General features: G+C 40.0%; 1 protein-coding gene across 1 annotated transcript; it reads right to left on the bottom strand.

Annotated features, from left to right (window-relative positions):
* Positions 1-141: 141 nt before the first annotated feature.
* tec (tec protein tyrosine kinase) lies at positions 142-24,856 on the bottom strand. Its single transcript, XM_085141832.1, has 18 exons — positions 24,187-24,856; positions 21,138-21,341; positions 19,336-19,440; positions 18,623-18,704; positions 16,095-16,223; positions 12,511-12,563; positions 12,184-12,383; positions 12,024-12,089; positions 10,185-10,239; positions 7,381-7,460; positions 7,158-7,291; positions 4,070-4,144; positions 3,696-3,867; positions 2,944-3,160; positions 2,754-2,818; positions 2,537-2,655; positions 2,292-2,449; positions 142-1,123 (listed from the first exon to the last, which is right to left on the bottom strand). The coding sequence occupies exons 2-18, from the start codon at positions 21,273-21,275 to the stop codon at positions 1,040-1,042; spliced, it is 1,932 nt and encodes a 643-aa protein (XP_084997958.1). The 5' UTR covers positions 21,276-21,341; positions 24,187-24,856; the 3' UTR covers positions 142-1,039.
* Between the last annotated feature and the right edge of the window lie 1,901 nt (positions 24,857-26,757).

Raw genomic sequence — 26,757 nt, 5'->3', positions numbered from 1 at the left:
TTCTGAAGACGTTGATGTCAAACTTGTGTCAAAGTCTAAATGTCTAAATACAATGTTTGTTATCACAGAATGAAAACTGGCCTTGCAGCATGTTGACATGGTATAACTTTTATTATATTTTTTAGTTGTAAAAGTAACACAATTATTTATTTATTTATTTTCTACAGTACTCTAATGTTATGCATTGCATTATACATATTATGTGTGGGATGTGATGGGGAAGTACACAACATAAAGAGCACACACGGGTAACTCCCTTAACTCTGTGAGGTCTAGGTCATCAGTGACGACCCCAACCTGAGTCCCAACACGAAACACAATCCTATGATTTGAATTTCAAAGACTTGGGAGAGCAGTTTTTATAAAGCAAACGTTCCATATTTTGACTTTAAAAGGTTAGTTCAATGGTGACCCCTCTACTGTTAGGGTCAGGGTTTCATTAGAATCCACTATTTTATTTAGGAAACAATGGAAAAGCTTTTACCAGAACAAATATAATGAGATTCACTATTTGAAAAGTTTGTTTATTTAGCATGGGTCAGAACAAACCCAACATTGACACTAGATGGGTTGCTGTAGACCTGATGGATGTCAGAGCAACACAAATGAGTATAAAGTTAATGGAAACTTAAGCTTGACAAAAAAATACTTTGTGGCTTTTTCTTGCTGACAGGTCTCTGACCAAACGGCTTCCTGTTCGTGTCTGAGTGGGAGGAAACATGTCAGCAAATAATGCATCGTACATGCAGAGCCTGTCGTTATGTGTCTTCATTGTTGCTGTCAGTTCATCCCTGTGAGTCATCTTGAAATACCGCCAACATGTGATGTGAACGTTTGTCTTTAGTACTGCTGGTGCAGGTGTTCATGGCTGTGAGCTGATGTGATTTAGTGAGCGGAGAATGAGTTTAGAACTGGTGCGATTGGTCCTTCCTCCTCATTTAGTTCATCGGTCCATTCCAATCACAATAAAGCACCATTGCCTGGCATTTTAGATGTGGCTCCTGAATGGCAGCCATGGAGGGTGTGAGCAGCTGACTGGTCAGTTTGGAGTTGCCTCGTCATCCTCCAGAGCTTCGGAGATCATTACGCAAAGATTGGCGAATGAGGGACGGTCCTCTGGCTTCTGCAGAGAGCGAGAAAAGACAAAAGATATTTGAATACAGGACTTTTACATGTTTATATCATGTAAGATGATGGGTTCTCGTATCACGAGACATTTCCAATTATCCATATGAAAAAGCATTTTTAAATGAGTCAATGTTCAGCTTTTGTGCATGTACCAAAAAAATAAATAAATTAAAAAAAATTGGGAGTTTTTCTTGTTCAAGTCATTCATGTTTGCGTTGTTGTATATTTTAATAACAATGATTGACACATAATCCCAAGGCAACAAGGCGCTCTCACTTCTCCATTAGTAAACCACTGTTAGAATCGGCTGAGCTAAAAAGGTCAGTAGAGGTCAAAAAGCAAAACAAATTATCGCATTATGATTTTTGTGTTTCATGCAATGTGTTCCAAGGTAAAGTGTTATTGTAATCTAGAGCTGCAACTATTCACAGAGTAAGATGATTATAAACAATTCTAAGCACTAAATCTTGGTTTTGATGCTTCGTTTAGGGCAAGGCTTGGTAGCACGCCATTGTCACCATGGAAACGTGAGTGTTTCACCCACATTCGTGACTAAAAACAGACCTGCAATACAAACTTATTTCAGAGCAACGTGTGAATAAAAAGTTTGACAACATTAAGCCCACACAGCCTCCAGTTTTAAACATTAACACTCATAACACAACAGCAGCGATGATGACGCTGCCACAGTTTAACGTGGAGCCGGAGTCCGCTTACACACCGGAAGTGCAAAAAGGCGGAGCCGTTACTCCATCCACCGCCATTTGTTTTACGCAGAGAAAAATCTGCAGTAAGCTTTCAGATGTTGTATAAAAATATGCAGAAGAACTTTTAACATGGTCTGATATCATGTTTAAATTATACAGCTTGCTGAAGGCTGATGACAGCCGTCCTATTTTACATGGAAGTGAACAGCGGTGAGTCTAAAGGGGGGCATACGGTGTACTAGACCATATTAATTTGAATACTAATAAAATAAAATGGTATAAAAATAGTATAAAACACTATCAATATAAAAATAAAAGCTAAAAAATAATTTAAAAAAATAAAAAATTATAAAAAATAAAAGACAACAAACTGAAACCTAAAATATTTACTAAAAAAAAAAAAAAAAAAAAAAAAAAAGCCTCATATGAAAAATTTACTTCCCATTTTTTACTCACCTCATACCAACACATCTGCATGGTGTCATAGATGGCAGGCTTGGCCATTTTGGGCCTGTACAGGCGATGACCCTGTGTAACTAATGTCACCACCTCATGGTTGTGGCTTTGCTCAAATGGCATCCGACCCTCTGTGAAGACCTCCCACATCAACACACCTGGAGAAACACAGAGAGGCGATTTTTTTTATGAGCGCTGAGACAATTTCTGTCTGTTAAACTAAGTGGAAAAAAGTTCCAGCTCACCGTATGACCAGACATCCGACTTGCTGCTGTATCTGCAAAAGTTAAAGACTTCAGGAGGTGACCACTTCACAGGAAACTTGGCGCCCGATGAGCTGGTGTACTGATCATCTAACACGTATCTGCATTTAAACCATTTAGTGATATCAGACGCTTTTATTTTTATTTATTTATCTGCTGACTTGATGCGAGTCATTTATAACTGGAGGGAAACTTATACCTGGTCATGCCAAAGTCAGACACTTTCACCACTAGAGAGTCGTTTACCAGACAGTTTCTGGCTGCCTTTAGAAAACGAAGAACAACAGAAGAGGATGGAATCAAAACATATGACTAAAAGTACTTAGCAGCTCAATCTACTTAGTGATGGATTTAACAGTTTCCCAACGACAAGCCAAGCTTGAAGTTACCAAGTCTCTGTGGATGAAGCCGTTGGCTTCCAGGTGTGCCATGCCCTCGCAGACATCCAAACAGATACTCAGCAAGCACCCCTGGTTAAAGCTGCCCCGCCGCTGCCTGAGGTAGTTCAGCAGGCAGCCCTGCTCCATGAACTCCGTGACAATGTAGATTGGCCGCTGCTGGCTGCACACCCCATACAACTGTACCAGTTTGGGGTGGGACAGTTTCCTGGAGAGGGGAGTTGGTTTTGTAAAATGGAAATGACATTTTCCAAGCAGCAGTTTCAAATATTTATTGGTCAAAGAGTCTCAAATGTGAAGAGTCGGTTACAGATTTCAGTTCCTCCTTTGTCATATTTGATTGCTTCATCTTTTCTCTACTTGTTCTGAGACAACCTTCTACTTGACAGAGAAAAGATAAGGAAAGCTCCTTTTGGCTGCTCCCTTTTCCGCAAGCGGTCACCACACTAGGTAGCTCCACATGTTTGATGTGGCAGATTTTCACACAGTGAAAGGATGTGTCGTCTCCCAGGACAATGCTGGAATCTTTCACTTATGAGGTGAATTTGTAAACCACTATAAACTATGGAGGCACATAGATAAGGTGTAGGTGAAATATTGCTGTAGGACTTTTTAAACTCCACCAGGTGGTAGTACAGGTGAAGGACGACTTCATCTGTGCTGTTTTTGAATAGACCTGCAATAATCCCTCTTTCTCACACCATTTCCTCATCCAGTATGACTTTGACCTTTTCCTTACTTACATCATAACCTTGGCCTCCTCAATGAAGTCTTCCTCATACATGGCTCCCTCCTTTAACGCCTTGATGGCCACTTTGTGTTGAGCTCTCCACTTGCCGAGCCTCACTACTCCAAACTGACCGCAGCCCAGCTCCTTCATGAAGGTTAGTTCATTGGGGTCAATCTCCCACTTTTCTGAAAGGAAAAAATGTCAAAAGTTACAAGAGCACACGATAACTCCTACCAAGTAAACTCTAGTCTGTACTCAAGCTAGCATCAATCAAGCAATGGTTAATTTTTAATGTTAGTTCAATAAAGAGCATTTGATACATGGAAAGGGTAAGAAAGGTAAGAGCATTATTTGTTTAAAGATACACAGTTCATCGTAAAGACTCACCATAGCTGAAGCCAGCAGTGGACGGAGCTGATTTGTCTTGTTTTCCAACAGGATATCTCAACCTGGCTACAAGACCTAAAAGAGACACGTAGAGAGATATAAATATAAACTTTACCAGAGAGCCCTTCATGATAGGCTAAGAGGGGAGCCCAGAAAAGGAAGCTTTCCATCACATGTATCCACATTCAACATTTTTGAGTCATTATCTAGATCGGTATAGGTGAGGCTTAAATGATACTTCAAAGCTTTGCCTTTATTCTCAGCTGTCAGAGTTAAACTGTTCTCATGATGGCAGCAGTCAACACAAATAAGCACAAATTCACAAGTTCACAAATTGTTCTTTTCAGAAAACTGTGCAAACGAGCTTGAACTTTCTACCGTTTCAGATGCACGATTGCATCACTCTATGAACTTAACTTCTTTTGACCTGTGACTAGAAAAAGCAAGCGTGATGGCAGACCTGCCTTGGGGCAACAACAGCAGTTGCCTCAAGGCACTTTATGTTGTAAGGTGAAGACCCTGCAACATCCTACTACTATACACACACACTACTTTCAGTAGTGAGGTAAAACTGCTCAAATTAAAGGCTAAGTCTAAGTACTGTGTAATATTAATTTTCTTTAAAACTGAACATGGTAAGCACAAAGAACCTAAAGAACTTCTTTTTAAACTGTAAACTATTTAACCCCTGTTACAGATTTGCAGTTGGGATACAGTACCCTTGACTGGATAAGTGGAAGATGATGAATGGATGGATGACACAACTTTCAATAAGTTGGAAGAATAATTCTCAATTCCGGCCAAATCTAATGTTGTCAGAAAACAATTTCTTTCTACATTAATACCTTTATATATCATATCATATTATAGTATTTCTTGCAAAGTGTTGGGCAAATTACTTTGAAAAAGTAATTAGTTATAGTTAGTAGTTACTTCTTCAAAATGTAACTGAGTCACAATTTTATAAAAGTAACTGATTACTAGGAAAAGTAACTATTGTGATACTTAAAAAAATGTTTAACCAGGTCCATGGTACAATTGGCCGTTTTCGACTACGTTTTACTTCTACATTTTACCTTTAAAAAATATTTACCTTTCCTTCTTTAGTATCATTCTTTTCAGCACAACCTCACGTCTGAATTTATAGTTGTTTTTTCATTCAGACTAAAAGCTTAAAATCTGAGTAGAAAAAAGTGATATTTTTCACTGTAAAAAACACAAACATGTTTACCGAATGATTTTCATAACTTGAAATGCAAATATAAATTGTAAATTTTAAAAACAAAGGTTATATGCAGCTATTTACCTAAAAATGCAAAGAAGGCATTTTGTAATTAACATTTCAAAGTATTTACAAAACAATCAGGTGTTCTGCATCAAATAAGATGGCACTCAAATTATTTGTGCCAGTCCAAAACATCATTTCTGTCCACTGTAAGATAAAGGAGAACATCACAAGCCTGATACCTGTAGGCCTGACAGCAGGAGGTGTATCACTCCTCTGTGATATTCAGCAGTCGCACTATTGTTCTGACACACAACAAAACTATCAATTACACTACACAACACAACGCAACAAACTAACTTTAGACTCCAAACACGCTAAAAGTCACATCTCACGTCTCAAAATCCCCACTTTTAACACAAAAATGGACACTCAGGGTTGTCTTGGGCTGACATAGCATCTTGTTGCTTTGATATCTTAAATTGGTCATGTTTAACATGACTACCTTTCTTTCTCAACCAATCAGCAGCACTCATTTGTTTGTTTCACCCCCCCCCCAAGCTCCCGGTAAACTAAAGGCAACTTTAACCGTATAACACCATTACTTTTAACGCCCTTATTCCCATAACTGATTGCAAAGTGTCTTGCAGCAACTGTAAGTTCACTAAATTAGCTTGAAAAGCACTGACTATATGAAGCCATATAGCCATCTAAGCCATCAGCAGATGTATAATCAGAAGTATAATCAGCTGATTTACAGCGATTACAACAGAGAAAAACCCAACAATGTTTTCCCTGCTGAAGTTTTGTTTTCCTGAGTTTGACACGAAGACCCTCCATCACATTGTCCGTGAACTCACTGGTGCAAAGAGTGGGCAGCGAGTACCTGTCAAAAAAAGAATATCAAGCTGCTGCTGACCAAACAGGAAGAAGATGCCCTCTGAAACACTTCAAAGAGACCCTGAACCAGTGCATTCTCTCTCCCCTACTCTTCCTTCTCACCATCAACTTTGTTTTGCGGACTGCCATGGCCATGGATGGCTTTGGGATACCTTGGCATCCACCAACACATCTGACGGACCTCGGCTTCATGGATGACATCGCTGTGTTGGCTGACGTCCAGAAGAACATGAAAACCATGACATCAAACTTGGAGCAAGAGCCAACGTGGGCTTGCGGATCAGTGGGAACAAGACCAAGGCCATGAGGATTGGTTACATGACAACACAGGACCCCATTATGGTAGCACTGCAACCGCTGGAGGAGGTGAATCAATTCACCTACCTGGGCAGCATCCTTGCAAGCAACAGAGATGCTGACCATGAATGATGTTGTGTGTCGGATAGCAACCATCGGACTGCAACACGTCCCCTCCATGGCATTGTGACTTTGGAGGTCACATTCTATGCCAATTCCCGCACAGACTGCCCAAGACTGCCATCACGTGGAACCCACCCCATGGAAGATGCAAACCAGGCCACGCCCATACAAAAAGGCGGAGGACTTTCCTTGATGATTTACGTGCCTTAGACATTGCATGGGATGAGGCCAGCCGCAGCTGATCGAGTACGCTGGCGGGGATTTGCCGCCCAATGCGGACAGGGCGACCAAAGTAAGTCTCCTGAGTTTTGAAAAGCAGGGATCAAAATAAATAATCAGCTGATATGCATAAAATATCATTTATATTTTTACCAGAACAGTACTTCGTCCCATCTCTGTAACACAGGGTTAGTGTTAGGGGGTGGGTCTGGGGCACGTCACTGTCACCATTGATGTTTTAGGCCTCAGAGGGTCAGAAAAGCACCGTAATGCATTTAGCTTAAGTCACTGTTTAATAGTCTACACAAATTGTGTGTTGGTTACCTGCTGCATTATGTTTGTGGTATTCGATCAGGTCCGGGATGGAGCTGAAGAGGTGTTTCTCAGCCAGGTAGAAGTGTTTTGGTACGGTTTGTGTCTCCTTGATGTGGTAATGTTTAATAGCTGCACCTCCATCCCTACAAATACAACATAACCACAGTGTAAATCAAGTTACACCAGCTTTTATTACATAAAAATTATAACTACCACACATGTGCAGAATTACCCTGAAGACTTGGTGTAGAGCGAAACAGTGTAGGTTCCTGGGGTGCTGGAGTTTCTAATAATGAAGGCTCCTTCTTTATCCTGGAGGGCATGGCACAGAAACAAAGGCTGAAAACTAAATAAGATTTATGCTAGTTATTGATATTAAAATAATCAAAGAATATTTTTGTTTAACCTCTCAACATACACCAGGCCACCGACAGACTAGATTTTGGGCTAGGGTTGTTTCAGCCACAAAATAAAGTTTTGACCTTGCAGTTTTTCCTCTTTCAGGATTTTCCATTTGAGCCTTCCAAACAGGCAAAAACTAACTCTAACCCCAGATGGCTCGGACACATAGGCTGTATCCCAATTCAGGGTCTGCAACCTTAAAGTACGCAGCCTCAACGATCCTCAAGGGCCGTGTACTTAAAGACCGCTAAGGCCGGAAGTGCGAGACTTGTGAAATGGGACGGTCTAGCCTCCGTTGCGCTGCCCAGGTTGCCTAGCAACCATGATACTAACAGCTGGAAACGTTTCATAAAGCTCTGTTTGACAGAAATGAAGGAGAAAATCTTTTGTTCATTTGTTTGTTTGTTTCTACATGAGCTTTGATCATTCTCTGTAAGATTAAGGTCAGCTATTGAACGGTGTATATTTTAAAGTAACGGCTGTAAAACCAAATTAGTACAAACGTCACTAATGTCACATAACTTTGCCGACATGTGGCCAACAGTAATGTTTTAATGTTCTTCGTTATTAAACATTTGCACATAAATAAGTGACATAATATTCAGTACTTACTTAAAGTTTACTCTTCGGGCGCCCCTCATCCGCCATTTTTTTCGGCAAAATTATCCACACCCATGTATTCTGGGATATGTTGGGCCACGAAGTCTACACCGCCACCTCCTTAAAATTCAGGGAAATGAAGGACGCATTTGAGGGCCGCATTTCGAGCAGCCTTCGAATTGGGACAGCCTTCGTTGCGTCGCGGTGACGTAATCGGCCTTAAAATGCGGCCTTTAAGGCTGCAGACCCTGAATTGGGATACAGCCGTAGTGCTTGTTAAAAGATTAAAGAAAACACTCCATTCAACCTTAGTTTGATATAATTCATTTTAGCTCTGCCCCCTGTAAGCTAACCTTCTACTGATTTGTATATAGAAGAGCTGAGCAGGTGGATTTCTGTTCAGCTGTTCACAGTAAGTTTTATGTATTTCTTGTCTGCATGTTTCATGTTGTCAAGCCTGTGTTGTCATGTCTACATCTCTGTTTCCCCTTTTGAAGAGTCAAGTGTCTCCACGTTCTATACGTTTTGTTTTACTTCCCCTGTGGCGTCTCTGGCTGTGTCCCAATCCAGCGACCGCACGCTTCGTAGTGCGCATTTGGAGACCGATTACGCCACAGCGACACGATGACGGCTGTCCCAATTCGAAGTGTACTCCAATTTGAAGGGTGAGTCCGGTGTAGACTTCGTGGTCCCATATATCCCACAATTCATAGCACGGCGGTGGGTGTGGATATTTTCTTTGAAAAAAAACGGCGGATGGCTGAAACGGGGCGGCCGAAGAGTAAACTTTTAATAGTAAGTACTGAATATGACGTCACTTATTTATGTGTGAATGTTTAATAAAGAAGAACATTAAAACATTACTGTTGGCCACATGTCGGCAAAGTTATGTGACAGTAGTGATGTTTGTACTTTCAGCGTTAACTTGGTTTTAAAGCCTTTACGTTTAAATATTCGCCGTTCAATAACTGACTTTAATGTTAAAGAGAATGTGATGATTTTGTGGATAATTAAAGTCAGTCATATATCCACAAGCACAAGCTGAAAGTCAGTGATGCTGCTCGGTTTGCAGTCCTGAATATCACGGCACAAGCAGGATTCACTGCACTGTTAATGTTAGCTATGTTACATTGTTGCCTCTGTTCGATGGTGTGTTCATATACCTCTTGTCATAGTTATCATTGCTGTCATAGTTGATTCATAGTTGATTCATAGTTCCTCAGCCTCTTCACAGTTTGTCAGAGTTATTTAGTTTTCCCAGTTTAGGTTTAGTTTAGTTTCGCCCAAGTTTCATCTCGGCTTGTTTTTCTGTTTATTGTGTTTCAGCCCCAATAAAGGCTCGCTTTTTGTTTAACTTCAGTTCTCCCGTGTCTGCTTTTGGGTCCGTTCATTGAACACACCAGCTGCTCAGCTGTGAACGTGTGCCTCTAATTACCATATTAGAGATATCCCTTCTTTCTGACATCATAGAAAGCAAAGAGCAAAAATGCCTGAAACTTTGCAGACTAAACTTTGTAGTTTCACCTGTAAAACAGTTACCAGAACATGTCACTGACAAACCATCTATGATTAGGCCTTATATTTGATTAACATCCACCTCTTTTACAATAGATTGCTAACCTGTGTGGAACTCTTAAATGTAAATACTTTGAAAAGAAAAACTGAAAGGCCAAAATGCATGAGACTAGACTGAAATCTAACATTTTCTAGTTTGTGGACACCATATAGCCAAGTAAAACCCATTTAAACATTAAACAGTTTGCCTGGTGGCTATTAAGAGGTTGACGGATTCCACAAGTTTAAAATTCAAGACTTTTCTAATCCACACAACAGTAATTTATGTTATCTCAGTCACCTTAGTCAAAGAATCCAGAAAACTGGAAGGGCTGATAATATCTAAATTTGTGTTTTCTTAAGAATAGATTTCGTTCAGCAAAATGCTATCACTAATATCACTGTCTCTAAATCATAGAAGTACGTATAAACAGGGAGGGAATAAAGACAAAGAACCAAAGAAAGGAAAGAGAGCCTAACCTCCTTCCTCAGCAACTCCTCAGCTTTATTCCTGTTGACATTTTTATTGTACCAGCTGAAACAAACAAAGAAAACACAACATGAGACTCTCTAGTGCTCTGCCTGCTTTGTGAAGCACTATCAGCTGGCTGAATCCAAACATCAAGAGTGAAATGAGCGTTTACTGGAGGATAACATGACTCACAGTGAGCTTTACGATTCAACTGCAAATACATTTACTTCAAGAGTACAACGTCAGCCTCCAAATGATCGAAATTTCTCTTCTACAGTTTTTGATCAACTTACAGTGGCAAAACCTGGATTTGCCATTTCACCAATGACATTGTGATGGTGTCTCAGGAAAGCTGAAAGTCAACCATGGGAGTTTCAATTTTGGTTTAGTTTCACTTCATTTAGTGTTTTTAGCGTTTTTTGTTAATAAATGTTCAAGATTCGTTTAATTTTAATTAACCCTTTAAGACCTACCATAGAACCAAGTCCGCCAGAGCTTATCTTTATATTTTTACATGCTGTAGTGCCATTTATGGGAGCTTTTCAAGTTGCTATACATCAATACAACCATTGTAGACCAAATTTTAATAATGTGTATGTATTAAGTGCATAGTAACTACATAAATTGCCAAAAATTGCAATAAACTACAAAACAATTGAAAATTGTTTTTGTTTTTCTGTTGTTGTTTTTTAACATATATTTCTAGTTAGAGAAATTTAAGAGGTTTATCCCTCAAAACTGTAAATACAAAAAAGTTGCACAAAATAGTTTCAAACAACAGGAAATTTATTTTGAGTGACTTCATAGTTTTATTTTTGAGATACACCAATTTTTATATACTGCAGGAAAAATGAAAATAAATATTATAGTGCAAATCTGCAAAAAAACAGCATGTGCATCAAAATAAACTATTTCCAGCAGTGCAATATTAGTCCTAAGCATCCCAGAAACTATTCAGAAAAGCATAAAGTCAAACATGACTTTGAAAAACACCAGTGTAGGCTCATAAGGCCCTGAAGGTAAAAAAAAAATACATTTTCCGCAAAAATGGGCAGGTAATGGCGGACATTGGCGCTTACGTCTATTCCAATGTAGGAAGTTTTACGAACAGCTGATCGGATCAGCAAAGCATGTTTCTGGAATATTATGTTTTTGTTGCTGCAAGTGCTTTTTATGCAATTTTTGCAAAGCTATATGTGGAAGGAAACTGTGACTTAGGACAAGCTGATAGCATAAGATGTAAGTACAACTCCTCCGGTTTCATATTCCAAAAAATTATTGCGCTAGCTTACGTGGTTGCAGTTCTACAGGGATTTAAAAATTGTTACGCAAAACGGAGCGTGCCCGCTCTGACCGGCTTTAAAGGGTTAATTTTGTAGATCAAATTGTAAGATTTAAGAAGTTGTCTATAGGACAGCAATACAACACAATGCAAGTGTGTGACCTCTACTCATACAGATGCTGGTTTTATCATAAAGGTCTAACTATTAAATATATAAATATCACAGCTTTGATCAGAAATCTACACTTTAACTTTGGAAACCTGTATAACCTGTAAGATGTAATTAAGTAAACACAGTTAACTTAAGCAAATAACCACATATCAAACTCAATTCAAATGTGGCGTTGCCCAAGACTACTTTTCCCAACATGTGTTTAACTGCTTGGTTTCCCAACATGTGTTTAACTGCTTGGTGGTTGGCCATGCTTTCAGTCCATAGAAAGTGTGCTTGTGTAGACTCAGTAAATGCCAGATTTCAAAAACCCTGTATTAACAAGGTCAAGACATTAGGATTCAGCCAGCCATTAAACTCAAACTGTAACTGGGAAATGATTAACACACTCACACATATTGGACCAAGTTTCCGGATTTTTTCTCAGTTACATAGTTACTTGGAATGTATCCTTCCTCACTGTGAAAAAACACAAACAAACTACCACATCACCACAACACACAAAGACACGAGAAACTAGGCGGTAAAACAGAGAAATGCAGCATGAACTCACTTATACTTGTTGCGTGCCCTGTACCAGTTGACATCACACTTATCCACGATGACATACTCTTCCCCTTTCACCAGACTCAGATCATGAGGCTCCATGCCGGGGAAGTCGTACATAGCCACGACCACCTCCTCTTCCTCAGCCTCCTCATCGTCTTCCTCATCATCTTCGGGGGTTGGGGGGGCAGGAGGAGGATTCCGACGCTGAGGAGGAGTAGGAGTGACTACAGGCTTGCAGCTCCTGGCTTATACTGATATATTGGTAGTACATGTGTACGTGTGTGTGTGTGTACGTGTGTGTGTGTGTGTGTACGTGTGTGTGTGTGGTTACCCTCTCTTTTTTACACTTCTCTCCAGGAATCGGGGGTAGAGGTTTTCTGGAAACTAAAAAAAAAAAGGAACAGAAACAGCGAGTCAAGCATGAAGTTTTTACATTTTCGTATTCAGTTTCATCTTCACCATCATCTCTGCTTTCAGTTCACACTGACCTCTTGACCCTTCTGCTTCTGGTCACCAGTGATGTGGCTGATCAACAGCTGTTGATCAGCCACATCACTGTGTTGCAGTGCACTAGTCAACGCCTTAGCTTTTAAGCTATAAATGTAATTTCCTGTTTTTGTCTTCTCACTTGGTGAATCAAGGGTTTCAAAATGTACTAAAATAACCATGACAACAGAGCAACTCAGTTTTATCTGAAAACCTTTACTGTGAAAGGTTCACCGACTTTTACAAATGTATTCTACTTACTGTGCGAACGAGTTTGAGGTACTCTACCAAAGTGTATTAATGTAGTTATCGCTACATTTCACTGATGACTGGAGTCACTTTGCAAATTCAAAGGTTTACATTTAAAGAAATGGTTGGTTTATTGAAGCACTGTAGCTTCAACTGTGTGTGTGACTATACAAAACTATTAGGCTTTATCTGGGACACTTAAATGCTATTCAAGTACAACTCAGCTGCCGGTGGCCTGTTACCGCTCCACGAGGGAGTATTTTAACATACTGACTCACAGTGTGGTAAGCTGGTTGCCCAGCAGCTGACAAAGAGTGTAAAGAGGCTACAAATGGTCATTAGCACAGGCCACAACATTATTGGCTGTCATCCTTCTCTCTCCTAGATATTGTTACCTCACCAGAGGCCAAAACATTGCCTGAGACTGCGGCCACTCTGGCCACCAGAGACCTGTAACATATGTCCTCATGTCACTGGCTCAGGCACTGAGAACTCGGACTAATAGACCATGAACAGTTTCTTCTATAAGGCCATTACCACTCTCTTACAAAAAGCAGGTGTGCTGCATTCAAACACTCTGTTGGAATTACATTCTCACTATATGTTTTTATGGGTTTTTTTTATATATTGCCAAAATTATTGTAGTCTCCTAGGCACATAGACATGCAGGCTGCTGTTACAAACATTTGTGAAAGAATGGGTCGCTCTCAGGGGTCCAGTAATAACATTTTCTCGCTACTAAATATTCCAGTCAGCTGTTAGTGGTATTATCACAAAGTGGAAGCGATCGGAGACGACAGCACACAGAGGTCGCCAACTTTCTGCAGAGTCAGTCATTGCTGACCTCCAAACTTTGGGGGTGTCCAAATTCATGGGCTGCATCCTCCTGAGGCCGCATTTGTAGACCGATTACGTCACAGCGACGCGGTGAAGGCTGTCCAAATTTGCAGACTCCTCCGAATGCAGCCAACAAATGCGATTTGAACAATGGTGGCCACTATTAAGTTTTAATATTACTCTTATTACTCTTATTACTTTTAGCATATTTTCAGGTGAGAATGTAGCTGTGTAAACTTCAAATATCTGCTTGGTTAATTAAGATATCATATATTTGTCCTCCGACGTTTTCGGAGACGTCTGTTATCCACCAGCTCGATAGCTAGCCGAGAGCTCGAGGGTCACTAGAGCCGCAGAGAACGGCACAACTCCCGGCACATCATTTTCAGATCACCGCGGTCTTTTGCTACTCAGGTTAAACGTAATATATAAGTCACTTAGACAACCTAGAAATTTTATTGTTTGGCTTTTTTCAGTGTTTTGTTTGTTCGTGAGTAAATCGGTTTGGCTGAGATAAAAGTTATTAGATTAGATAAAATAAAACTTTATTAATTCCCCGGGTGGGTTCCTCCTTGGTTTTCACACAGCTGAATGTGAAAACAGAAACAGAAAACGGATTAAACAGAAGTGTGAGACGATCGAGAATTTACGCCAGTGTCCTGTTATATTTTAGATAGCAAAGGCCGAGTTTATTAAACTCCACCGAGACAGCGGTGACGCAAATTTGAAGGCTAGACCGTCCAATTCCACAGCCGTTTACTTCCGGCCTACCCGACTATCTGAGGACCCGGCCTACATAGACCGCGAAGGCCGGGTCCTCAGGAGGATGCAGCCCATGAATTTGGACATCCCCTATATGTGGCCTTCAACTTAGCTCAAGAACAGTACATTGGGAGCTTCATTGGATAGGTTTCCATGGAAACAGCTGCATCAAGCCTTACATTACCAAGCACAATGCATATTGTTTGATGCAGTCGTGTTAACCACACTGCCATTAGACTTGTGTTCTCTGGAGTGGCGAATCACACTTCTCTGTCTGACAATCCAACGTATGGGTCTGGCGGTTGCCAGGGGAACTGTCCTTGTCCTACTGCATTGTGTGAAGTCTAAAGTTTGCTGGAGGGGAATTTTGGGTTTGAACCCTTAGTTCTAGTGACATTAACACTTCAGCACACCAAGACATTTTGGACAACTTCATGCTCCTACCTGTGTGGGAACAGTTTGTTTGTGGCACGCTCCTGTTCAAATATGACTGTGCACCAGTGCACAAAGCAAGCTCCATAAAGACATGGATGAGTTATGTGTGGATGATGTGGAAGCTCTTATAGCTGCAAAGGGTGGGCTAACATCATATTGAACCTTTTGGATCAATAATGGGATGTTACTCAAGGCAGACGAGCAATTACGTTTGGCAATAGTGTATTTATTCATTTTTATGTCACATGACAATAATGATTTGCGTATTCACTGTGGACTCGGACACTTTATAGCACAGCTACCTCTTTCACATTATGTGCACGTGGCTTTGTGGTGTAACTGATATCATGATCTAAAAATGTAACATGCAACTGTTACTTTGGGACATGAAAGCTCATTGTATCTTAAATACAATGTCAAAAAAGGCTTTCTGTTTTATTCTATTCCAGCATACAATGCACAGAATAAATTTTTAATACATAAATTATTCAGCAAATATGAAAACTGGTATTTACACACATTTTGTGGATTCTATGTGAAGCTCGGGGGCCAAAACTGTGAGCCAAAAAGACACTATAAAGGTCTGTAGCATTTAATGTTAACACACTGAGGTAGAATTTTGGAGTTAGTTAGTTTCCAGTATTATGCAACTGATGTGATGTGGTTGGTGCTAGCTCACACTGAGCTGACATAAAATGAGTGCAGCGCGAGGACATCAGCTTAGCAAACAGCTAAGATGTGCAGCTAATGTAAGCTAAACCTTGCTTCAGAGCTGGGTCAAAGTGTCACCCCACAGGTTTATGAGACTGGTTTGTTCTTTACAAAATCCTGACTGTTAAACATGGATAAAGGCATCATTTTCATTGGAGGGGGGCTGGTTGAAGCAGTGTGTGCCTTGCAGCTTCTTTGTAGACATTCTAGACAGCCCACCTTCGTTACAAGCTCCATTTGAAAGATAATTATTTTTCCACAGGTTGTTATTAACCATAAAGTTAATAACTTTGTTATTAACCATAAAGTTAATAACTTTGTTATTAACCATAAAGTTAATAACTTTGTTATTAACCATAAAGTTAATAACAAAGTCAAGAGACAGGAAGTCTAGATGGAGCACAGAAAGCAAACATATGAGTGTCAGGCACTTACTGTCTTCTAACGGGTTGTACTGCTCGCACCCCGGTGCTTGTTTTTCTGCCTGGCGGCAGCAGAGCCACAACCCATCCTGCCAGAACTGAGGGTGAAACTTCACCAAGACCTCTGCGTTGTCTTTGATCTCTGGATACACACACACACACACACACACACACACACACACAAAAGTTCAACAAAACCAGGTCTTTCCTGCTGCTTCTCTTTGAATTTTTATGTCTAGATTATCTGAGACTGGTTTTCATTGATAAGCTGTATATTAGGTTGATAAACTGCATACGCCATCACTAAAGCTGCAGCTGAAGTACAGAACTTTAGCTTTAATTTAGAGATGAACAAAAGTACTTTGTGAAATGTTTAAACTGCAGCCACAGTTGTAGTGACAGCTTGAAGTGAGGAACTCATGACTGTCACAAAAGGATGGGTTTCCTCTTTTGTCATCCCTTGCCAGACGTTTAATGCAGCTGTTTTCAGTTGTTCGTTTGTGGGCCTTCCTGCCTCAGTCAGTGCAGAATATTCCACTCCTTTACCTTAAAAACATTTGGTTTTCTTTAACTGGAGGTTTTGGGTTGTTGTCTATCTGTGCTTCCAAGCGGCATGAAGTCAACTTTGCAGCAGTTGACTGAATCCCTTCATCTAGCTCCTTCCCCACATCGTTACTAAATGCAAGTGATCTATTGCCACGGTAAGCCACATGTTTTCAGGTGCTGTTGTATACTCCAGATCATAAATCATTCCAAGCCCTGTTCTTACTTTTTTCTTCCCATATTTCTGGTACGAGTTCATTTTAATGTCACCTGCTCAAAGAAAGCAATTCTGTCCAGGTTTGGTTGGTCCAGATTTTTTTTTACTACTTTAATTTGGCATTTCTGTTCTTAAAGATGATTCATGGTTCATAAATCTTGCATTCAGTATTTTCTCTTACCAAGTTTTCTCTGTAAAATAAAATGTCTACCACTTGGAGGGTGCTCTTTATTAGGTTGAATGTTCTTAAGAGTTTGTCTTTATCATGCCAAGGATCCTGTGATCCTCTACCAGTGTGGTCTCTTGTGACCGTCTGGGTGTTTTTATGTTATCTTTTTTTTTTAAAAATTCTCAATATGCACCAGATTGATGTTGATTTGGTCACTTCTAAGGTTCCCGATCTCTGATTAATTTATTTTGGCAGCTTTAGGATTGTCTGTTTCATTTGCACTGTGGCTTTCAAATGTAAAAACATCTTTTTGAATCAACTCCAGACCTTTACCTTTTCCATAATTTCAGTATAAATAATGAAAGAAAAGTAACACCAGTCCATGACACAATTTTTTTTATCGACTGCCCACTTGCTTCCAGTCCATGCGAAAGTGAGGCTACATTTAAAAACGTGTAATTATTTAAGATTTCGTCCAACTTGTTCATGAAGATGCTCAAATTAAAGAAAGTTTGAGCGATTTCAATTTCAAACTGAATAAACTGAATAATAGTGTCCAAGGAAACAATTTCCTGAACAATGTCCCCAAGTCTAGCCTTTCTGTTGTGTTCGGGTCAAATCTGACTGATTTACAAATTAAAAAATGTTGTGTTTTACATCCGATTGACTCGAGGCCTTATGACATCCTCCACACTGTGCACGTGAACATATAAAAGTGATGAGCACCTCTTTCGTTGAATTTTGAGTGTTTTTATCAACGTTGTTACATCTGTTGTGTTACCGGTCAAAAGTGAATAGCCATAGAAAATGAATGGAGACCCTCTTTGGCCTCTGACCCCCTGAATGGCAAAATGAAAGACCCACTTTACGACCCATTGACCCACCCAACTGAACTGAATTTGGTGGTGAAAAATGTTTCTTATGTTAATTTAAGAGCTGTTAAAACAGACCGGTCAATTGTGACCGGAGCTCTAAAGTAAGGGGGTGGGGGTGAACACAACAGGAGGACTAGAGCTGTCATTCACAGCTGAAGCTGAAATATGTAGAGTATCCCTTCCTAACTTGTTGTTTTTGATCTATACTGCAACCAGCTACCTAACCTATAATGATACTGTTTGTATTTTACTCATTGATATCTATTTCCTATGAAAGACTTTGAGATGCACCCATTTATAGTCCTAATGACTGATACTTGCATTGTTTAAATAAAGAGAATTAAATTATTTAGAATAAAAAGACCATTGTGATCGGTGCACCTCTAGAAGAACATCAGTAATGATACACAGTTCAAACTATAAGACAGAAAAGTGAACTAACCATTGTACTTCTGAGGTTTGAGAAATCAGGTCAAATTACTAAGCAGTACACAAGCTTCTGTTGAGTAAAATAAATGCTAAATTTCTCATGACAGGAACAACAAGAACAATGGAAACAGTGCAGGGGTGCTGGAAGGTCTTTGCATGTGTGAAAACCAGTTTGTGCTTTGTGGTTCAAAGTGTGAAAAAACATCTCTGCAGTACTTCAGATGTCTAAACTCACAGTATGAGCTTTCATACCCAACCCCTGTATATGTGCATTTGCTAGTTTTTCACAGAACAAAACAGGGACTGACCATCTTTGAGGCTCTGGACCCATCGACTTCTGCTTTCATGACTTGGAGCAAATACATAGAGGGTGTTGGTATCGTACACCACCTGGACACAAACACACAGATGCTAACACAGTTTTATGTAGATTTCAAAGCTGTATAGGCATGGTTTAATCTTACAACAAAACAAGAAGTGGTCTGAAAGCTTAAACATACTTAGGAGGTTCATAATGCAACAAGAATAACACACCTCAGACTCAACTTGAAAAAAAGGCAGATGTGAAATGTAAAAGTGTGGTTACAGGTTAAATTTGGCATAATAATTGGATGTAAACTATAATGTGATATTTAAAATCCCCATATACCAGATATACCAGTGTCATTTCCTAAATGTTCCTGATACAGAGTAAAATTTAACCATTTAAGCAAGTTTGAGCTTATTCTGCCTTCAAGAGGTCCAAAACGATGTAATATTTAAATTTGTATAAGGGGCTTAGCAAGAAAGTGACTGGACTTCTTTGAGTTTCTTGAAGATGTTTCACCTCTCATCTGAGAAGCTTCTTCAGTTCTCAAACCAAATGGTGGAAAGTCCTAGTTGTCCCCTAAGAGGGACGTTGACCCACTATTGATCAATTCAAGAATGGTACTGCATTTGTGTCTATTTGCATTACGACAGTGTGCATATAAAGAAAGAGGTCTCTCTGGTTGCAGGTGAGAGTGTGGTAGTGTGTTTGTACCTGAAAGGGGTATTTGTTCTGGCAGGGGATGACCCCTCCTCCATTCTTGACAATCTCCACACATCTGATGCGACTCACTTCGATGGAGCCCCTCTTGAACTTCTTCTGTTGATGCAAACATGTCATTTTTTAATTTTTGCTGTCTTTGTAATATTATCCAACTTGCAGTCTTATACACTTTGACATTTTGTGCTGACATAGCATATTTGCACATTAGCAGTATTCGAATGATTGTTGAACTAATTTGACATGTAACTCATTTCCTTCAGCAGAATTTTTGATTTAAACTGGGATATGAGCACTGTATGCAGCTGTGTGGGCATTCCTGGAAAAACTGAAAGTGAACACTCAGCTTGAAACAGGGTGTTGCTACCTGAACCAACGAGATGTTTAAACAGACATTTTCAGTTTCACAGTTGAAGGGCATAAATCATATTAAAACAATGTAGATTGATGACACTTTCGCACCTGTGCAGTACAAATGAACCGGAACCATTAGCTTAACTTAATATAAAAAGAGATAAATGACTATTCTGGCTCAGTGTAACATTAAAGAGCTCCTGCTGACTCAAATGACTTTAATGTTTTTTGATGAAATACCCACATGTAGCTGCTATTTATTTAACCAAAAGGTTAAAAATCACCATTTGAAAGGTTAAAAGGCAGGAGAAAAAAAAGGTACCACAAAAGCAAAATTACAATATGTACCAAAGAGAGAAGAAAAGTCATTTTTAAAAGGCAATATTTTGATCCAAAGTACCATGCATGAAAAACTGGTATAAAATGACCAAATGCCAAAAAAACTTGGTATAAAAAAAGATGCTTTTCTTCCCTGGAAGTTAGATTTCTGCATCATCTCTGCTGTTGTTGAATTCTCCGAAAGCTTTCACTTCAGCATTCTTTGAAAACCGCGTCTCTCTCTAATAATGTCTCTAAAATAACTGCTGAACAGGAGCCCAGCTTGCTGTTTCCAGTTTTCATCTTCAAGTAAGCTGACTGGATACTGAACATGTTTCACTGGCAAGTTCAAAGATCTAATTCCCAGACTATGCTATAGGATTATAGTATAGAACCAGGTAAGCATGAACTCTGAACCAGTGCTTCTCCTTATTGTCTTATTTGTGTCTTGTTCCTATAAAACATGGCCAAAGTTTCAAAATGAACTCACTACATGTACAAGTAATCTATGTGAGCCAAAACTCACGTTGTTGACTGTTGTGAGCACTCCTTTTCTGTCCTTTTTTCCCCCAATTTTGGTTTTGGATCTGTATGATGTCATAGAGAGGGGATATCCCTAATATGGTCATCAAAACCCACAATCGTTCATTTCTATGAGAAGCAGCCAGTCAGAAGAAGCTCTGTTAAAGTAAGGGTGGCCTTAACGGAAGGGGGTTAAATCAGGTTGTAGGAGAGACTGTAAAAAAAATAAATAAGAGTTGTTTTGGTATTTAAATCATGCAAAATTACTCCAATAAAGTTCAAGAATAAAGTTACAGAGCTGGACATGGGCAGAATAAGTCGGCTTTAAGAAAAAGCAAAAATGATCAGATTGTCAGTGCTCGTCTTGCTCATGATCCATCACAATTCACAGGTTGTTATAATGTCTGAGAACTAAAATCCCTAAAATCCACTGAGATGTCAGGGAGACTTACAGTCACATCCTGTACAAATGAATGTTGTTCCACTAAAGTCTAACCAGTACTGTAGGAGTAGTGGATGAACGCTTCACCATCACATAATCTCATCAGTACTAAAGGAGCTAAAAATAAAAATACAACAAATGAACAGAAACTGAACGCGACCTCAGCTCTTCCATCGTAATATGTCAGCCGGCTCTTGGTGAGGACGAACAGCCTCTCCTTGTAGTTCAGCGGCGACGTCCTCTTCTTCTGCTGCGAACGCTTGATTAGCAGCTCCTCCAACAGCAGGTCCGCACTCATCCTGGCCCCGCCGACGGCCTCAGCCCATTGGTGGAAGACGTCAGACCGCAAAGGTATTAAACTGATCTAAGAGAGATGACCAAATTCCCAGATTTAACTCATTCCTCCTTCCAGATAAACACACCTTTAGATTTGTTGTTCCAAAAAAGTTAATATATTTCCTGAGATGAATCTCTATCATCAATATGGCCACAAACAGGAAGTCCTCCTTTGTCTGTGACCACATTGTTCTTCTGCCACAGTAAAACTTTATCTTTAATAAATGCTATCTCCTAAATTTCTGGTGGTACGGAGCTTTTTGGGAAGCTGGACACAGCGAGCAGCTCTGAGGGGTTTTATTGCACTTTATGTGGAAGCCTTATTTAGCAGGAATTTATTTTTGGTCATTACATCCACCCATACTCTGAGGAAGTGCAGCCATCTATACCGAGCTTTCATTATGATTTATTTCTGTCTGTCTGATTCTGCTTTTTTTTCTTTAGAGCCACAAGGCTCATAAGCACCGTCTGTTTACATGTGACGCACACCGATTTCCTTTATTTCACCGGCAACGCTCAGTTATCTTTATAATAACACAGTTTAGTTTCACTTGTGTCAACTCATTACACCTCAGCCTTTGTTGTTTATTCTCTTCTAGAAAGATGTGATTCATCCAGGATAAGATTTAAGAAGGGCTCACAGATCTCTTTTTACTTTTAAGAGTGAATAACATGATTTCAGTTTGGTTTCTTCTTTTTCTAAGTTAAAGCTGCTCCGTGTAACACACATATATGTCGCTTTAACAAAGTAATGAACTCTAATGACCTTTTCACTCAGTGGCTTCACATGCTATTCATTCACTGTCAGCTCATTATGCAGTGATCACATAGCTCTCTTGCTGATTATCAGCTCATTTGCTGTGATTGATTCAATGGCCCAAGTTCAATCAGCACAAACTACTGAGTGTGATTAATAAAAACATGTGGGCATGTAATTCATCGACTAGAAATTACCATAGTCACTAGCATTTATGGGTAGGTGAGTAGCATATTAAGCTTACAAACCACATCCGATAGTCAGTACATCTTTTGTGGTGGTTAATCATCCAGTAAAACACTGAGTCAATTGATAATGTCAAAGTAAAAGAGGTGTTTTGTCTCGAGCTGATGCAGGATGTGCTCTTATCTGTGTCCGCTCAATACAAAGCTCTTCTCTCAGTTTGAACTTATGAGGTGATTTACAAATTTGGTTGGTAAGTAATAAGTAATTCCGTGCAAATCTATCAGAGGCAAGGCAAATGGTTAGCTGCACTACACAGAAGCCTTTTGTTTCTGCTTTGTGAAACAAGTAATGTGAGCGTTCAACATCAGGAGGCAGATGGGATCGGGCGTGACCAAGCAGCAACATCTGAGGTTAAAAATACATGCCAATGCTCAAGTGCCAACACATTTCCCACAGGGGCCACCTTAAACTGTCACCAAAAGTGCATAAATACCCACGCACTCCTAATTTTACAATTCTCAAATTCAGCCGTGGAAGTCAGATTTTTGCTAACAAAATAAAATAAAATTCACCCAAGCCATTCGTTTGAATTTTTCTGAGGCTTAATTTTGGGGTCTGTTTGTGAGGCTGCATTAGCCAAGCGTCCCATTGAGTGCGTTCACAACATTGGCTCCTTATTGAATTAGCTGACAAATAATATGCTTCAGTATTTCAGAGTTTGTCACTTAGCATGAACCAGCAGGTACGTGTCTGTGTGATGCATCTGAGCAAGCGAGCCCTTTAAACTGCCAGAGTCCAGAAACCAGCAGGTGACTTCCTGGTGGCATTCGATGTGCGTCAGACACGTGTTACTGCTGCTCGAACCAAAAACGAGTCAAAAAACAAAGCTGGGTTGAGGCAGAGCAGAAGAGGCATCTTATTTTGGTCTCATGTGACTATTTAATGCATCAAAATGCAAAATGCTCATCTAAAACCTTAAACACATGCAGAATAACATCTGATAAGATAACTTGATATAACGCCATCAATACAACAGTGTTACAGTAGTGTCGTCTGGATCTCCATGCCAACTTATCAAAGTAAAAACATACAAAATCCTGGCAGGTTGCCTTCATGCATGTGTCTGCAGAGACATGTCAACGGTTTCCTTTATATAACTGTGTATGGGATAAACATGTTAACAGTTTTCATGCTATATCTCGACCTATTCCGAAGGGTGACAAAGGCAACACCTGTCTTACTGGCATTGCACAATGAAGCACATTTGTTACTGGTGCACTGTGGCTCCTTAGTCAAAGGTCACGTTGTTCCCCTTCTTCACCTGCTACCTTCTTTATTTTCATTTCAGGAAGCGGTAAAGCATCCTTTGACTATGAATAGTCCCCGCAGAACACATTCACATATAATCCTCACAGTACATTCGCCCATAAAGCATAAACCCTTCACTGCTACAGTTTGGATTTGAAACAAGGCCGAGATTCTTCACAGTAGTGTCCATTAAGTTTTTCCAACCGCACTTAAATGCAGCAGAGGGAAGGTAGCGCGCGGGTTGTACACCTGTTCTCAGGTGATACTACACCGTCCTACTACATATACCATACTATATGTATACTATATTTTTTAATCTATACTGTCCGATTAAATACTAATATGGATATTTTACAAAGCAGCAGCTGAAAGCAGGTCCACTGGTGTTTGTTTATAGTCACGCTGCAGCATCACCCCCACAAAACGAAAGAGTTTCAACGTTATTGAGCGTTTTTGCATCGTATCCTCTGTTTTAAACTCACAGCGTTTTTAAACTCACAGAGTTTAGAAGCGGCACTTCTAAACTCGCAGGTCCGCGGTTTCGTTTGCGGACAGCAGAACACAAAAGGCAGAAAGTTTACAGGAACTTCGCTGGGTGTCAGTGGAAAGAAGGATCCCTTACCTCCGCGCCTCATTTCCCAGTTTCTCCTCACTTGGTTGGAGTCCGTGGGCCTCCCATGTCGTTGCGAATCTCAGGAGCGGGATTCAGGAAATGAAGAGAAACGCACCGGCTCACGGGCACGCGCACTTCCTCGTATTGCGCTGCAGCACGGTGATCGCTGAGTGAGCTACGACTGATTTAGACTTCTGGGGTGGCTGCGTCACCAGTGGGTGACCGTCCCCGTCTCCAGCTTTCACGCATGTACGTGCTGTTACCTCGTGTTTAATGCAGAAGCAGCAAATGAGATGCCGGGATTTTCTTCCATCACGGGTCACATTTCTGCTGGGTTACTCAGGGTTTGTTTTTTCACTTCCATCTGTGATGAGCCCTGTTACACCTGAGCAAACAACGTATCTTTCACACACACACTATAAATCAAAAACTAGCAGCATATAGTCGTAATAAAACACAAACTGACATGATGAGTCAGCATACAACAAGTACTCTCCTTTATAAAATTCCTCACTCAGTGCTCGTTTCCACTGGAGCAGCTGCTACATGCACACACTCATGTTGCAGTTTGAGTGCACGTGTTTAACATGTAAGTGGTAACAATGGTTCATTGCTACGCAGCCGTCTGAGCTTCATCGTTCAGGCCTTGCACTGCTCAGATCTCACGTCCCGGTGCTGTCCTCACCCTGCTCTCTTCTTTCCTTCCTCTTTTGACAGGCACATTTTTGCTTTGCTTGCTAAACACAATTAAAATGCAGCACTACCGAACTAAAGTTCTGTTTTATGTTATATTAATACATCTTTCTTTGTTTGAGTTACCTGGGGGTTGGCTTCTCCTCCTGTCTGGCAAAAGGTGTGGCAAAGGGCTGGGAGACCTGAAGTACCACTGACAGCCTAATTGGATTGCACCACATGCTTCATTGCCTGGGGGGTGTTTCATGTTTGTTTAATTGTTTCGTATTAGTTGGTTATATGGCAGCCATCTTTTAGCTAAACCAGTATTTAAGTTCCCCCGTGTGTCATTTCAGCAGGTCAGTTTATCTCATGTTGTTTGAGGTTTTGTTAATTATTATCTTGAGTTTAGTCTATTGAGTTGACCTCTTTTATCGGTCTGCCTGTTTAAGTTTTGGCTTTGTTAAATATATTTTTGGGTCAATAAACCCCCTTTTTTTGAATTAAAACACCTGTGTCCTTTATGCTTTACTGCTTGGTCCCTGACAGGAAGTATAAGTGATACATTTTCCAGCATGCTCCTCTGCTACCAAAACATTTCTGATAAAGTGACTTTTTTAGTCAGTGGAGTGTGAGTGGAGAGTTTGCACTGACAATTCATCTCATAAGGAAAATGTATATGGCATATCATGATTCAATCATTTAAATCACGTTTTAATCAAAATTCTAGTGTTATAGTAACGTTACTATAACACTAGAATTTTGAGATTCAAGTGAAATGTAAAGAAAATGCACCTTGAAAAATGATTTTCACTGGACCCTTCCTACCTTCAAAGTCATTTAGTGTTAGCTTGGCTGTCCTGTCAGACATTACACTTTTTAAAATTGTGTGCAACTTTCCATAAAAGCAGTGGGCAGAGAGGAGTTTTCAGATTAACGAGCACCATCAACTATTAAATATTTCCTAGTGTGTTGTCAGCCTAATTTGACCAGTCAAATGTTCTCACACATTGCTGACCTCTTTCTCTTTGATGGGCACAAACTTACAGGGGGTTTATTCTTCTGTGTTAAACCTTCCACAAACCCTATACCTAAACACACACCCCTTTTGAAATGCTGTGACAAAACCTGCAGCTTAACCTGCGATGCATCTCCATGGAAATTTCACGCTGCACTCGGCAACTAGCCTGCTCAGTACCATCAATCAGTACCGTCTATGGTGACACAATGCCAGCCATAGCTTTAATATAAGGACGCACAGCTGTCAGATAAGCAGAGCGGTGAATAAGGAGAAAAAGTCTCATAATTGTACTTGTTTCTATTGTCACTGGCACCACATGAAACACTAGGACACAACCACAATGCAATTAAACCCATGCTCAGTCATGAATGCTAGCAATGGCATCAGCCTCTTATGTAGTTTACATCGCAAGCCAACGGCTGCTCCTTGGCTGATTGATTTGTGCTTCTTGAGAAACATGATAGTCTCTGTAAGAGAAGCTCCACCCACCTGCTTATCAAACCTCCTGTTTGCAAGGGGCAGCCAATCATGAAGATATTATCTTAAGGAAAGAGGAACTGAAACAGATGTTTGATGCAGATCAGGGTGAATTTGACAGGCTGCACCAAGGTCGAGTATACGATAAATAACAATGATTTTGAACTACCCCAGTAGAGTCCAAAATAAAAACACAAAAATAGATATGCGTAGGTGTGTGTGTGTAGAGGAAATTGAATCAAATTAAACTTTTTTTTATACGCATATATGAACGGTTTACCCTGCCATGATGAACTGACTAGAGTGGATAGATATCTTATATTAAATTATAACATTTGGCTTGATATTTTATCTCTTTTTAAACCTTTTTATTTAATTTTATTATGTGTTTAAAAAATGATTGACAAGAA

Source organism: Neolamprologus multifasciatus, chromosome 3 (assembly GCF_963576455.1).
Source record: "Neolamprologus multifasciatus chromosome 3, fNeoMul1.2, whole genome shotgun sequence".
In the NCBI taxonomy this organism is placed as follows: domain Eukaryota; kingdom Metazoa; phylum Chordata; class Actinopteri; order Cichliformes; family Cichlidae; genus Neolamprologus; species Neolamprologus multifasciatus.
The sequence above is the reverse complement of the archived record's forward strand: the minus strand, read 5'-3'. Positions and strand labels throughout refer to the sequence as shown.